We start from the raw sequence: 16684 nt of genomic DNA on the forward strand, positions 1-16684 counted from the left end.
GTGATGTTTTTTTATGAAGCAACACTGCACTGTGCCCAAGCAGAATTTCCCCCTGGGGACAATAAAGTTAACCTAACCTAACCTAACCTAAAGTCTTCTCTTAGCAGCCTCTGCCATGATATCCATACAGAGAATACATACCTAGTTTCTTCCAAAGAACTCACATAGTACATTCGACATTTTGTTTCTTAAAGCTTGCTTGCTGATGAGTCTTGTTGGTGCAGTAAAGCATTACGCCATTGTTGAGAAATGTTGTTGGTGCACGTCTGTGACTCCAGTGTTACAAAGCGCCAATAACCAACATTTGAAGCTGTTATTTTAAGATAAAATTACTACATAATGTTGCTTTAATTATGAAATAAGTTCCTCTGATGCTCTCATTTATTTTCTGTAAAAACAAGTAAGCAATATCTCATCACTTCTCCTGTGTGTTGCTGCAACACATGCCAACACACCAACTGTATGTAAGTCTCTCATAGTTATGGGAAGCTGAATGCACTGAACAGAGAGTAATATGCATAATCTTCTGTCCGCTGTAGATCAGCTCCTAAGCTTAATGTTGCTGTTTTGTGGCTGAAATGGGTTATTTTTTGTGGCAGAATTTCAGCTCTGGGTAATTAAGGTGACCATCATTGTGATTCAGGTCATACAGATAGCATTTGAAATTTGCAGGCTTTTAACTGGGAGTGTGTTCATATGCACGAACGTAGTAACATTGCAATAGCGTTAGGATCTCTATTTGAAAGTATCACACCAAACTGCATGCAAATCCAAGTAGGTATAAATGTAATGTTTAGCTAGTTTATCTTACTGGTCTCAAAGTCGTTATGAAATCATGTGTGTCCGAATTTAACCAGGTTCAATCTTAATCAGCATCGCACAGTGTGGAAAAAATGTCATTGACACTGTTCGCATTTTAACAAACTACAGGAGTCACAATCAGAAGGCAAAACACTGAGAGGTTCAGCTAGGAAACAACTGAAATGTCGGATGGAAGTTTCGTTATAATGACAGACACAAATTGTTTAGCAAAACATGCCTACAGCTCTTCTTCCCTATCTTATAAACACAAGGTTGAAATGACTCATTTGTTTTTAGTTTGCTCAAGTTCTTTTATACAAATTTCAGCACATCAATTTGAGTAGAAAATTGCACGATAATATGCTTTTATGCAAAAAAAGTCTCTCGGTTTTTTTAAAACAATCATTTTTGGCTGGAGGCAATAAAGTCTGTTGTCAACTGTCTGACCTGAGATGCCAACCCTCAACCTGCAAACACAAGAAGATGCTTTGGTACATTCTGAGCTGCTTGGAAAAGCTTTTATTTATGCCAGAGATGCAGAAGCTCAAACTGAAACAAAAACAGACTCGATCCCACAAACCAGCAGTAAGAAAAGTCCTGCAGCTACAAATCAAAATGTGGAAACAATATATCCTTTCACATTTGGATGATGAGTGGGGGCTGAGGGAGGAGTGACATGCTGCTTCCCAGTCTCTCTTCCATGATCACGATGCTTCCAACCCCTAATCTTGACTGCAGATGCAAATAGTCTAAAAAACGTCCCTACCAAAGATTTGCATTTAAACAAATAGATAAAGGTCATTTTCAAAAGCTGCCTCCTCATGACTGCAGTATGAGGTGGCATGTTCCATGTGTCCCTGCCCTCCTGACAGCGTAGTTAAAGCTCCCATCGTGGCACGGCATTCAGTATGGAGCTGCACACTGGGATTTAGCTACTCTAGGCAAATACAGCCGAGGAAGAACAGAGAGGCCCCTGTGTGTGTGTGTCTATGTGTGTGTGTGTGTGTGTGTGTCAGACTGCTCAACAGCATCATGGACACAGGTAAGACATACTCATTCATATATGACAGCTGCTCCTGCTGTCATTATTACTGTTGCCATAAACCTTGTACATGTTCTACATGTAACGTCTAACGGAACTTTTGCTGCAAGGTTGTTTTAACCTGTTAAACATCCATTTTTAATTTTATAAAATAGTGTTTTTCTTTTGGAGGGTGCATGGTAGGCCATTTAGAAGGATTTTTTTGTGTGCGTGTGACAATGTCATTCGTGTCGTGTCTAGTGTTTGATGACATGTGTGCTTATTAAATCAATAGTTTCCTTTCTTGATATTGTCGATTCAGTAGGGCTGACATAAGAAATATGTCAGCTAGGACAAAGCAATGTCAGTAAATGCCTTCTCCATAAAAATCATTAATCAGTGTTTGATATTTGAAAGATGCTGGAAGGTATATGCTGATTAATACAATTCATATTGTAACATAAATATAAATAGGGAATAATACCTGATGGGATGATGTTTAGCTTTGTGGCCAAGTCACACATTGTAAAACATTCAAATTTTATTTTGATGTAATCCAAAGAATAATGCATATTTTCAAGAATTTCATTGGCTGAGCAAAAGTTGGGGCTTATCTCAAATATCCATTCAAAAAGTTGTGATCTTTTACATAAAGTTTTTTGCATGCAATTCCCGTTTGCATAATAAAGTTTGCATTTTCATTGAGTTTATGCTTCTGCTTCCCAGGAATGTGCCCAAATCACACCAGCACCTATTTGAGATTTGTAAAGACTAAAGTAATAGCAAATGAGCTACTTCTACTGGATGATGCATGCATGTAGAATTTCACATGTTTATTTAAGTGTAAGATTCTTTTGTAATATTTCCATTATTTTAGCAGGCCATTTGCATTGACCAAACCAAAGGCAATTTCCATGACATTTACACACCAATCCCAAAGAGTCATTCACCTTTATGAATAAAACTGTGAAACATTCAAATGAACACACAATTGTGGGGATGGATGAAAATTTGGATGAAGTTGTGTTGCCAGTCAAACTGTTTCTGGATTTGTATCAAACGTGGATTCCCAAATGGTTTTTCTGCTCTGTCTAGAATATTCTAAGAGAGTGTACCAAGGCGTTCGAGTCAAGCACACAGTCAAAGACCTGCTGGCGGAGAAGCGATCCCGACAAACAACTGGGCCCAGATACGGTGTAAGCACAATCTCCTCTAAACTGCCCTGCTTTGTCCTGTCCTGTCTCTCCCCACTTCATTTTTCTCCCAAACCAAACAGTGCAGCCACAGTTGACATTCTGTTGGTGGCACAATTAAGAGGTTGCTTTCTAAAAATCTCTTCTCCTTGTTTACATTTTGGTTTGTTTTGTGGACCAACGATCCATGGTTGATCCATTGACCAACTGTACCTCCCCCCTCTGTCTCTGCTCCCCTCGAGCGCTCGCAAAGCCAATCTGTAAATAGCTGAGCGCGGTTTGTGTAGAGAGAGACACAAAGCCCAGAGTCTCATCCTGACCTCACAAAAGAACATCGACACAATACTCGCAATGGTGACGGCCATGATCTTCCAAAAACTCCCCCGAGGTGGAGGCGGGGTGGGAAGATTGAGGTGGACAGGTAGCATAGAGAGACAGAAAAAGGGCAGCGAAGGAGGCTGCCTATGCAAAGTTTGATCCACGCACACCTGCCAGCTGACATTGTCCTCTGTAGTGTACAGGCCGCAGACAAACCTCCTATTGTTGTCTCAGAAACACACGCCAACACACACTCTCACAGCCACAGAAGCAAGGCTCTGCTTTAGACCCCTGCATGCACAAGCAAGACTGGCTTTTCATTTTCCACAAACCGCCTGTCAAAAGGCTTTTACAGGACAGTATCCACTGTTTGTTTTCTGTTTAGCATCGGCATGTCCTCTTTATGGATATGCAGGCCGCTAACGACAGGCGTAATGAGGGGATTGTCTGAAAGACAATAGATAAAATATCATCATGCAACAAAGAGAGGCGGGTCAAATAAATCGCCCTTCTCAAATGTAACACTTGGCATGAAATTACTGGCTGAGGCTTTTATTTAGAGCTTTGTAAGAAGAGATCACAGCAACTGGACCTATGTTCTGTGACAACGGCGGAGCTGGGGGGTTGGTGGCTTCAGAATCTAACGTCCAGAATCTTTTAGCTTTTTAAAATAACTTTAACTTTGTTACATTTCCACTCAGTCTCTCTGACTGGACCGGTGTTCTGCCTTGTCCAAAAATGCTACCATATGTGTTAGCATTTCAACAGGCCGACTCACAGTATTATGACATCTACTGTTTTCGGGGGTAGTGTATTCTGATAATCTGATGATCTGACTAATAATGATTTTTATTAGATATTGCTCACGATCTGTCTCGACGGCATGCTCGACAATAAGGTTGCACAGATTAATGGTCATATGCATGCTCAGAACCGCTAAGTAGCACATCTCGATAGTTAGCATACATCAACAGAACATGGTCAAATCAAGATGAGTAAACGTTCCATTACTGTGGAAATGTCATCATCTATAGGTCCGCCCTAACATCGTATGGGGGGTTGGTATCTTGTTTTGTGTCATTTCCATTGTGTCACTTCAGTGAGCAGGCTTGCTAGCTGGCTAGCTGACCAACTTATTGACTATGGATATGACACTGTTTTTCCCGAGAAGGAAACCTCAGCCACAGAAAATGGTTCAGCAGCTTTGATCATTGAACCGTGGACAGGTGTATGAATCCGCAGCTGTAACAGTTGGCTAGTGAGTAGACAAGATTTCTTGCTGGCTAGCTATCTAATGCAAGTAGAGGTTGTGTCAAATAGAGAATACTGATGTCGTTCAAAGCTTCAAACGTCACTGGTGCTTCAGAAAGCCCTTCATTCAGTTTGACAGTTTCGAAAGTTCTGATCAGCACATTACTGAGAAAAGAAGAGAGGAGGATAACAGAGAAAAATGGCGATCAATATTAAGAAGACTTATTCATACGTATGTGAACGTTTCCTCCTGATTCCAAGTAATACTGGAATAAAAGTAACAAGCTAATTGAATGGATTTAAATCCCTCTGCAATCACTTCACATTGCGACTTAAATATCAACCATGAAGTTTAAAAACATGAGCCCACAGTGGCACTCGGACTAAACTATACCAAAAAGGTACAAACAAAAATATTTTATCTAGGCTTTTTACAATAATATGTGAATTTAATACAGCACTACAACAAATGTATACTAAAGTACAGCTAAATGAATAAATGTAAAGTATACAGGTGTGATAATAACATGCAGGTTTTATAACACACATATTACTATTAATGTCAGCTAAATTAATTACAAGCCACCAGGTGTCACTGATTTTGCTGAGTAAATGTTCATCTAATATTCAATTCAGAGTTGCTACTGAAGACCACACATTGACATGGCACTGTAGGGGACCCTTGATTTGCTCTGAGAGCAGCACTGATTATAATGGGATGGATTCAGATGTTGCACATTTGTCCACTAAACATTTATTTTGTGAATTCTGCTCCAGCATAGTATAACAAAAATTGGTTTCAACATCAGTATTGCTGTTTACACCAAATTCCTACTCTATCTAATTATCTAATTTTTACCTCTTTTTAGATTAAAGAAGCCTCAACATTTGTTGTGTTGTCATGTTTTCACAATGATGAAGAGAGAGTACAGTTAAATAAAACATAGGATGTAGGTTCTACGGGATGATTTTTTCCTGAGCAACTCTCATGTTTTTCCCAAATGATGTACAGATGTTTGGGCTTAAAAAACATTTAGCTGCTGTAATGGGGGAAAACATCTCCCTGAGGGAGCATGCCCCCGCACCCTTCTAGGTCTGGGCAAAGTACTGGATGTCTGCCTCCGCCTCTGTTCTGAGATATGGGGGTTGTTCTGAGTGGGAGGACAGTAAGGCAACAGTAATCCTTGGCTGTGCTGGTGACACATTTAAGTTTTATTTAAAAACAAATTTTGTGGAGGCAGAGCTGCTCTGAAAGATTAAATATACATGCGGTTGAGTTTAGCTTCAGTTGGTGAAGCCAAACAAACACAGTTTCAGAGTGCAGGTGGCTAACTGGTAAGTTAGCCAGCCTCATTACTGTAGTTGATGTTCCTCGTAGCATTTGTGGCGATATTCTATATTCTTCTAATTATCACCGAATCCCATTAAAGACCAAAACCAACAAGGAAGTGATGCTACTAACAAGTATTGTCTATGTATGCTCATCTATGTTATTCCTCTATGCCGTAGAGCTCCACTGCTCTAAAAATACAGAACTTTCTGAATTGTGTACATAAACCAAAATTGTTGAAACTCTGGCAGAAACATATTGGGTTCATGCAGGAGCCCATCACTTGTTGTAAGCTTAATGAGAAATTTCGCATCAATCGCTACCATTTCTGGGAGGCTGTGGCTCAGGAGATAGAGCAGGTTGGCCGTTAATCAGAAGGTTGGTGGTTCAATCCCCCGCTCCCCAGGCTGCATATCAAAGTGGCCTTGGGTAAATTGCTGAACCCCGAATTACACCTGGTGGCTTTTCTGCCAGTGTGTGGGCCCATCTGACATCAGGAAATTTACGTGAGCAAAACTCTAACTTGTTTACTTGGTAACTATAATTGGGTGAGAGGGGGTGTCTAAACCTGACTTTAAATCATGACTTCCAGCACATGGAGGCCGTCAGGGGATTCCACAGATGAGACAATAACAGCAGCTCAAAAAGTTAACTTCTGCTTTTGTTACTCTTCAACAAGCTCTGGAAAATAAAAGTTGACTTTGCATCCACTTTTTAAAATAAAGTGCCAATTTTAGAACAAACTCTTAGGAACTCTAGGAAATAAAAAGTTGAATTAATAAGGAATCAAACACCTTTGCTCAGTTCAATATGCTCAGTGGCTTTGCTGCTACAGCCAATTACAGCCATTAGCCTAATGATAGCTAATGTTAGCAAACTTAAATATATAGCTTATATATAGAGATTGAGATAGTTTAGTTTAGTATACGTGACATTACTGAGTCAGTTCAGTTATGCTACTATGTTTTAGCATTGACCAGTATCCTCCGGCTGCCACTTGTGGCCACAGTTCATCAAAGGTTACACACAGGAGTCTCACTGGAAGAGAATTTAACTGTAACGCTTTCCATTGAAAACCCACTACATTTAAATTGGATTAGCATTTTTTAAGTAATAACCGGGTGTTGTGTTCCTAGGGTTAAATATATAAATATAAAGTAGTTTTTATTATAAAGTAATGTCAAATGTCCTACTGTCAAATCAGTATGCCATACTTCCATTTCACTGGATTCAGGCATCGCGCCCCTTTTCAGTGCAACGTTTACTTGTATGTTTATAAATGACTAAAGACCTAACGATGCCCAGAGACACACAGTAACTAAAGCCGTCCACATCCTTATGTTAGCTAATGCCACCTTTTATCTCTGGGAATAAAAGGCCATTGAGAATGAAGAGCAAACTCTGACCACAGAGGCAGTCTCCTCATGTTGGAACACAGAGAGCCACAGTGAAAATATAAAGAACCGAAAACATTTCTATCGAGGTAAGGTGCCCAGACATGCTACTATTAACATACATGCCGCAGTACTGCAGTCTGTGCGATGCTGGTTTGTGACATTTTATACCAAGAACTCACAATTCAACATAAGACTTAACTTTAATGATCCCTGTAGGGAAATTGTGATCAGATAAAATAAAAATAACAGAATAGAAACAAGAAATAGGTGTCATTTTAAAGTCCTGACAAGTAAAATACTAGAAAATGAGAAATATAAAGTACGTAAAGGAACTGCTGTGAGGCTATGGACCATTGAAAGGAACATTAAACTGAATGCAGAATGTGGGAATATTCTCACAAAAGATGTGTGTGTGTGTGTGTGTGTTCATTTATTCCGTGAAAAGGTTGCAACCATTTTTATCTTTTATCTGCGTGTAACAGATAATGGGAACATGAGAATATAAAGAGTGTTTTACATAGGAAGGAAGCATTTCTCTGGGAAATAATGCTAGAAAAATCTATCATCATTACCCTCCAACCCTCCTCCATTTCACACACACACTGCCTGACTCTGAGCTTGAGCAAGGTGATTTCCATAGACAGCCTTCAGAGAAGCACTGAGCCATACCTGGGCCACATGAGGAAGTCTTGGCACTGGCAAATCACATTCAAATTCTGCCCTCAAAATTTGCTTGTCTCCCAGCCAGCGCAGGCTTAATATCAACTCTTTCATGTTAGCAATATGCAAACAAGTGAGCTTGTTCTATCGAACCCTGACTGTATGTCCCTGCAGTCTGATCTCTCTGACTCTGCACGAATCTGTATCTGGGTTTAGAACAGAAACAGACAGACACACGAATTATACAAGATTGTATTAACAATAAGAAAACATAAAATTCATATTAATTACACAACAAATCTATTATAGATCAAACAGAAGTAGATGAACCAGCTGACAGGTGCCACTGTACGTGTATATTCATTCTGTGCAGCCAACCATCGTTCCATTAGAGATCCTGAGGTTCCGAAGATACCATCAGCAGTCTGCATACTAAAGAACTTCATACACTCAATTAATTTTCTAACAGGGATCTAACATTTTGCTGTTCAAACCCCAATAAGTTTGTAAACGTCTCTGTTCTGAACAATATTGTAGGTTCTGGTTTGCACAGAGGAGAATATTAATGGTGACTGTAGATGTTTTGCTCCTGTAGCATGCTATGATGATGAAATTTGATACTCATCTAGAGTAACCGCACAATAGGCCCTTTGGCTTTTTGGCCCTGCCTGCTCATCTTTTGTGAATTGGATGAATGCCTCCTTGTGTTTTTACCTGTGACAATATTTTTATCTGACTTTTTAAATGTGATTTCTTTTTTTCTTTATTTTTTTTTGTGCAAATAAGACAAACAAAACAAAATGTCTGAATTAGGAGTAATTTAAAATGAAAACTTCCTAAACATTTCTATTTGATGGAATGGTCCTGGATTTGAATATTGTATTTAATGCAGCTTGAACATCATATAGCTTCAACCAAGAGCTGGAACAACATATTATAATGCAGAGTGGAAAAGGAAATAAGAAAGTAATAGATAAATATATTTTTACACAGTTTCTCAACTTCTTCTGGATTTCCTTGTTATTCCCTGAAAATCCTGCAGTTAGTGAATTATTAAATTGTCGTGTAAGTTGAACGTTCAAGAGCATAGAGTGAGATTTCTAAAGCTAAAAACATTTAGTCAAGTGCTGCGCTTGAAAATGTTCAATTCTGAGGTGCTTGTACTTTACTTGAGTATTTCCATTTTGTGGTACTTTGTGTTATATCACTACATTTCGGAGGGTAATATTCTACTTTTACTCCACTACATTTAGCTGCGGTTCCTAATTGTTTTCAGAGATTTTACATAAAATACTTCTGATAAGCTTAAGATTAAACCCAAAAAAATGTGTCCAGTCACAGGTTTCAGATGTCTGTGAGGGACAGTTCCTCTCAAACTTCAACAGCTTTGAGGCCTAAAGAGGACAAATTATTCAGTATCTCACAAAATAAGCAAATGTAAGATAACATAAAAGTCCTAAAACTAAATTCATACAAATTCGTGCAGCAGACATTTCTGCCTACCCTACTAAACCACACATTCTCACTCCCAAGTTGTCCCTTATGGAAGCTTGGACAAGACCCTTTGGTGTTGCTTTTTAATGCACTGGGAACCCGTTTAGGGACGTTTTTGCATGAGCAGGTCAAGTTATAAATAAACATAGAATTTCAAAATAAAACACATGGTTAATCTTGTGAAACGGTTGAGTTTGGTTAGGTTTAGACACCAAAACTACTTGATTAGGTTCAGGAAAAGATCATGGTTTGGGTTAAAGTAAGTGCGTTAGTTACATAAGTTAAGTTACATACATTAAGTCAAGTTACATATATTACATTACTGGACTTTCAACAGGTGAACTGGACTTTGACCTTAATGATAATGGAACTCTGTAGCTGCTGGATGTGTGCGATTAAGCTCGCCATATTAACATAAAGGTCATGATGAATCAGTCACTGCGTTTTCATGCATTCTAATTTTCCACTATTATTCTGAATATGACAATATTCCACATTTGATACAGGTCAGGTAAAAAGCATATTCCTTTTGGATATTCAGAATGAGGCCATATTCTGAATGTAGCATTTTACTATTAAGACGTGTCGATATCATTCGGGTTTCAGGAGTATTCTGAAAAAGCTTCTCATTTGGGGTTTTTACTGCAGTTTTTTTTTTTTTTTTTTTTTTACTACAAAGCCTCTTTTTATGGTCAAATCTGTGCGGTGTATACAAACCAACTAGCCAACTGGTAGAGATGCGCACGCAAAAGAAAACATTTGTGGCTGGAAGGCGAGACACACCTACTTTTAAACATTATGAAAGGCTTGGATATCAACAGGTTTTTGGATATGTGCAAATATCACATATTAGACATATGCATGATGGCTCAAGAGGCTCTAGCCGTTCCACTTTTCCATATTTTAAAGTGATAAGCAACATGTTAGGGCTTAGTCCCCTGTCCAACACAGCTAAGACTGGCATCAACGTGGGATCCACGGTTGCATGTAAACAGGAATTGTAGTGAAATATTAATTTTAATTAGCCATGTAAACTGTAGGAATTTTGTCTTTTTTGGAATAAGGCCAGAATGAAGACCTGAATAATTTGTACATGTAAATGTAGTCATTGTTGTGTTCACAACTTGTTTAAGCTGCCCCCAAGTGGCCAAAACAAACAAGTTATATATATGTGTATACTTCTGTCTAAACCCTGTCTGCATGTAATCACGTGCCAGTAATCACAACAGAAACAGCAAAGTTTAAAGGAAAGTTTAGGAAATAATGTACAGATTATTTCTTCCTGTCCTGGTCATCATTTAGTAACCACCCCAATGAATCTTGTGACCTCCAGTTGTATTGGTTATTACTTCAGAATCCATCTTAAAATCTTACTTGTTACATTCGAGGCTTCACCTGACTCTGTGCCAGAGTTCATCAGTGAACTTTTCACTTCTTGCTGTCAACACATTTGTATCCACTTGTTTTCAGACCATGACATACTACATATTGTTTTCATAACACGGCTCGTCACGTCATGTTATCGGCACGTCATGTTATCGGCACGTCATGTTATCGGCACGTCATGTTGTCGGCACGTCATGTTGTCGGCACGTCATGTTGTCACCTGAATTTCTTTTCTTGCCTTTATGTCTGATTTGCATGACTGTTACTCCTTTTACCTTACTGACAGATCAACTGATTATGTATGTCTTGTGTCAACATCTTTTTTTATACTCATAATATTGTATATCTTGTGTTTTGCATTTCATTTTACACACTGGGAAACGCTCCTCACTTGAAAAGTGCTGTGCAAATACATTTTTTTTAAAATAATTATCTTCTGAGGGATAGACCTTCACCACAGTGTCAGTCAGTTTGATTAAAGACAGTATAAGCTATATTGATGTGTATACTGTGTCTTGTCCTTTCCGAGTCATGCTCGGAGGCTTTAATGATGTAAGGCAGCAAATATGGCCTCTGAGTTTAGTAATATACTGCTCATCACTTTGTTTCTGTTGTTATATGTTCTCTATTATTAGAAGTGTGCTTATTCCTGGGTCTGTACTTTATTTTTTGTTATTGCTGATTTGTTGGTTTTCCTTTGGCTCTTGTGTGGATTGCCTACATTGGCCTCTGTTATCCAGATGTGTCTGTGTATCCCTATTTGTTATGTCCAAAACAAGAAAGTAAGAAAATCACTGAATTCACACATAGGTAGGGTGAGTATTCACTGACTGTTTTCTTGATAATTATAGAAATAATAAACTCTCCAACACAGACTAGAGGCCATGAGCAAATACAGGTGGATTACATGTATGAAAAACGAACGAGAGGTTCAGCTGAATGTTGGTATAAAAGACACATTTAGATAACAGCTTTTCAAAAACTAGCCTTAAGTGAGACACATTCAACAAAAGGAGCCCTGTTGTTTTAACAGGCTGTTTGCTCAGGACTGAGACCTGAATTTGACAGAATCCAGCATTTGTGAAAGACATAATCCACTTCAGTGCATTCTTCTAAAAGTTCTGTCACTCCTCAACACCCCCCCCCACCCCCCCCTTCAATTAAAACATCCACATTGTGTGCCTTATTTCAAGTCTTGTTTCTCCGTCACAGGGAGGATCGACAACTCCACCTTCATTTGTCCAGATGCCAGGTGAGGCTCTGCAAATCAAACACATCAAAGATCTTCCTCTCACTCTCTCATTCACTCTTGCAAGACAAACCTGTCAACGCCGTCTCAATCAAAGCAAATGATTGCTACTCCTGCCATGATGAAGATGAGCTTATTCTTCTCAGTGTAAAAGCTTCATATTGTTCTTTGCAGGGTCTCACATGCTGCCCAGCTACTATGGCATGAGGCGTCCCTTCATCTCAGAGTCAGACTTCTGCCAGTCCACCAAGCAGTTCTCTCCTGACATCTATTCGTCCACTCTGGGAGGTAAACCTCTGGGCTGCGAGCCCTCCGCCATGAGCAGCTACTCCTCCCTCATTGACAGCTACTACCCAGAGACCTTCGGTGATTACCGCAGCGCCGCCGCCTTCTCCAGCTCTGGAGGATCCTTTCTCCCCTCATCGGCCCTCTCATCCCTGCTGCCTTTCGGTGGAGAGTCCTCGCATTTATTTCTGGTATGATGGGGTCACGCTGAATATATATGACAGAAATGAGTGGAGAGGGGATGGAGGTTCATCATCATCATTTGAGATTTAATATATTGTAAATCCACCTAAAATACCTTTAACACAACTTTTTCTTAATAATCATATATAAGTATATTACAATAATGGCTGGGATATGAAGGGAAAAGCATTCATTTATGGACATAATATTTTATTATACAGCTTGTGATAACTATCTAGTTAAAAGGATACCCTCATTATGATTCACCACATCCCTGCTATGGTAAGTGAAAAGAATCTGTGTGCTAAGAAAGTTCTACCTGACAGGAACTGCAGGATTATGAGTATTGATGTGCACAGTCCTCACAGATTTTCAAATCTGTTGGACTAGAGGGTTAGGCAATTTATTTCAGAGGCATTCTTTGTTCTATTTGTTGAAATTCTCTTTATATACTGCAATCAATGTATCAAATGCTCTGACACAACATTTTTTTAAAATCTGGTGTCTGATGCTATTGCATTAAGCCCAGGACCAGCAGCGGACTGGCTATCTAGCAATTCTGGCAAATGCTAGAGGGGCCGGACCATTTGTTTTGGGATTATTAATAAATAAATTGATGCATAGGATGGGGCTTTATCGCTTTCACAAGTTTACTATGGTTATAATATAAATAATAATCAGAGGTTACTCAAATTGGGACATTCAGTCAAAATTAGTGGTAAGAAGAAAACACTGACAAACAAATTTACTCTGCAGTAAAAAAATAAAAGAAATAAATGATCCTCTCTTGTCTTCCTGCCTCAGAGAGACTCATGGGAGCAGTCAGTACCAGAGCCAGTTTCCCAGGTGGAGGCTCTGTGTCCAGACAGCCTGGCCTCCGTCAACGTCCCGCCCTCCATGTCCAGCCCAGAGCACCCAGGGAGCCCCTCCCAGTACCGCTCCCCCAGCCGAGGCTCCTCTATGGGCCCCGTGTCTAGCAGCCAACCCTACACCCTGCACTCTCTGGAGGACGCCCACTACCACTCCTTAACCACCACCAGCTCCTACCCGGTCCCCTCCACATCCTTTGCCTGCCCTCCCTACATGAGCAGCCCCGTCAGCGACCTGGTGTCCAAGATGGTGACAGAGGAGGCAGCTGACAGCCACGCCAGCCTCCCTGCCAATGGCGAGGCTCACTCCTGCTGGGCCAAAGAGGACGGAGTGAGCTCCTGGTCGCCCTACGAGATCAGGAGGGCTTACTGACTGGATGCCGGGCCTGAGGTTCCGAGTCCATAGGAAGATGGAGATTTTACAGACAATTAAATAATGGACTCAACAAGCACTTGACAATACAGAGGAAACACACTCAGTCAAACAGTCGTGAAGTGTTTTGTTGAAAGGACAATGTCAGTGCAAGATTCAAGTTTGAATATGTTGGTAGGAGTGTGGTAGCCTATGTTGACCAAGGTGCCCATAGTACACCCTGACATGATGTAAAAAGTGTGTCTTTATTGTTTGATTTGTATTAAAAGAGTGACAAGTATGGATTTGATTAGATTTAAATCACACCATAAGCCTTAAAACTAAAAAACAAACAAACTTTGTAAAACAAAATTTAGTACAGTTAATAAAATAGGGCTGTTACCGTCATGTGTATAATATGAGGACTTGTTATGAAAAACTAAGAGAACATGTTACATGCTTAAGACCCTTAAACTTACCTGGGAGGGGGTACCTCTTCAGTCGGTAAAGGGTAAGATTGTGGAGTGGCTCCACTGACATATAGAGTAAACATGTCTGATCTTTAGTATATTTAATGCGACATTAACCAATAAACAATAAGTTGACTGTGATGGAAATTCTTGTTAGCGAGTCAACTCTTATTGAAGGAGAAGGTTTTAGGAAACTCAGGCTGTCTTACACAGCATTACATCCCTTTGCTGTACCATAGAGTCTATCATGTGTCTGTAGCAAAGGGAGAGAGCAGTCAGCCTGGGTCTACAGGCTACCAAACGTGCAACTTGACCACAACGCCAAAGAGCCAGGCTCGCTGGTGCCACAGTCAGAAAGCATACACACCCGTAGTGACGGTACTCTGTCACAGTATCCCATAAAGGGTCATTCTTTGCTGGCCTAAATATGTGTAGGCATCCAAATGGAAGCTAGACTCCAATACATAACCTAAGTCGTGTTTGGAGCCGGAGGTCACATGTATTGCATTCAAAGTAGAGACAGTCTGTAAACATATAAGATCGAAGAAGCACACCAAACCCCTGTACATCCTGTCCTTAGGCTCCAAGTTAATGACTTTTTAATTCCCAATGTACACAGGTTTCATCATGCACACAGGGAAAGACAGCCGCTTGAACTATTGATGGAGAGACAGAGATCATTCTGTTTCTATGTATGCAAGTGACCTGAAAATTGTACATATATGAACCACACCTCTCCTTTAACACCACCTGCTGTGCTTGAGAATTTAGAAAACTTGTTAGAGCAAAGAAGTGAATAGACCCATGGTTGAAACTGCTCATCTAAGTGGTAATACTCTGAAGGCAAACTTGGCCAAACCTACTGGGTAAAAAAGAGACATTGGCAACGTCAGCATCACTGTGTCTTGAATGGAAACAATATTGTGGCAATATCCACTTTTACAGAATACACAGTGTTTATTAAAAGTTCAGTTGAAAACAGTTGGAACATGACTGGTGGTGCTGCTGAAAGGGGTTAGCTAATCAGGGCAGTAGGGGTACATCAGACAAAAAATGTAGAGATCCACAGCTTTAGCACATGGGTCAGCGGTGACCCTTATTCAAGGAGAGTGTTAGATATGGCTCAATACAGAATTAAACAACTATATATAATTTAGGTTAAGAAAATAGAACAATACAACAACTGAGAGCCTGAAAAGTATGATGAAGACATTACTTCAGGCGTCTCAGTGGGTACATTGTTGCAAATAGAATGAAATTATGCAAGTCTGCTTTCTGCTGGGGGGTACCCTGGGCAATACTTTACTTTAACCCCCCTATAGCATTCAAAAAGCACAATCTAAACAATAATAAATACCTTATAACTTATTACTCACTAAATATAGTGGTAAATAGATAAGGCTAAGACATTTTTGTGTTTCATGTCTTTGTCACAAAAGACACCAAACAAATGCTAAGACATAAAGGCTCCTTTAATGCACATTTGACAACATTGAACAGAAAGTCCTTTGCTTTATTACAAATGATTGATGAAGTGAGTCAATATTTAAACCCTGCCAGATATCAATTTAACAGTAAAGTAAAGCATTAACTGTGTATATATTCACAGGTAAGTATAAAACTATTAAGAAATATATCTGACACTAGTGATGATATTATTACTTGTTAATATTTACACGTTTTAGTGTGTTGTCAAACATCAGTAGTTATGAGTGCATCATGGGACGAGTTATAGTTGTTAACAAAGAAACTGATGAACGCAGATGTCCTCATATCTGCCTACAACCACACAAAAGTGTGTTATAAACATTTTAATAATTGTTATACTGTCTAGAAATGCTCAATCTGATGAAAAAGAAGGATTATGTCAATCCTTCTTTTTCATCAAGCTTTTTCAATCAGACAACTGACAAGAAAATCCCATTGATTCATATTTATTGTCTAAACACTCATACTTTGTTATGTTCAGCATGTTTAATTATGACTGTTAATGGACCGGAGTCCAGTGTTTTCATGGAGCTCCATATTTTCCTAAAGAAGTGTATCAGTAGAACTCCTGTTAAATGACACAGCATCTTAGTATTGCTTTTTTGAAATGATTACACATTTTTGTTTTTAACCTAGAAAACAACTGCAATCAAAATAAGGGCTGATGCTGATTGAATAGGTTTCATATTAATACTGAAACTGATACATCCTTATATTTGTGTGTGTATCTATAACAGACCACTTTCTAAAATGTATTCGAAAGGTTTTGTTTTTGGATCACGAATAAACATGATAGTAAACACAGAAACACTTTAATACTGGCCAGCTCATTTTGTCAAACTTATAAAAGTAAAGTGATACACAGGTAAATAAATAGGCAGACTTAAAGGCAGGTGAGCTGGGAAGACGTTCTGATTGTTGACCACTAGGTGGAGCC

The 16684-nt window shown here is 39.3% G+C and overlaps 1 protein-coding gene across 1 annotated transcript; it reads left to right on the forward strand.

Moving 5' to 3' along the window:
• Positions 1-1651: 1651 nt before the first annotated feature.
• On the forward strand, positions 1652-16563 carry LOC119882632 (uncharacterized protein C11orf53 homolog). The gene is made up of 5 exons (XM_038692760.1): positions 1652-1843; positions 2918-3018; positions 12064-12103; positions 12275-12576; positions 13373-16563. The coding sequence occupies exons 1-5, from the start codon at positions 1834-1836 to the stop codon at positions 13808-13810; spliced, it is 891 nt and encodes a 296-aa protein (XP_038548688.1). The 5' UTR covers positions 1652-1833; the 3' UTR covers positions 13811-16563.
• The last annotated feature ends 121 nt before the right edge of the window (positions 16564-16684 follow it).

Source organism: Micropterus salmoides, unplaced genomic scaffold, assembly GCF_014851395.1.
Source record: "Micropterus salmoides isolate LMB-PRFRI ecotype aquatic unplaced genomic scaffold, ASM1485139v1 Ms_hic_scaffold_3, whole genome shotgun sequence".
In the NCBI taxonomy this organism is placed as follows: Eukaryota; Metazoa; Chordata; class Actinopteri; order Centrarchiformes; family Centrarchidae; genus Micropterus; species Micropterus salmoides.

Bases quoted from the DNA above. Each gene is read 5' to 3' on its own strand.
- LOC119882632 (XM_038692760.1), top strand. The intron at 3,019-12,063 runs GTAAGCACAATC...TCTCCGTCACAG, and splicing joins CAACTGGGCCCAGATACGGT to GGAGGATCGACAACTCCACC. The intron at 12,104-12,274 runs GTGAGGCTCTGC...TGTTCTTTGCAG, and splicing joins TTCATTTGTCCAGATGCCAG to GGTCTCACATGCTGCCCAGC.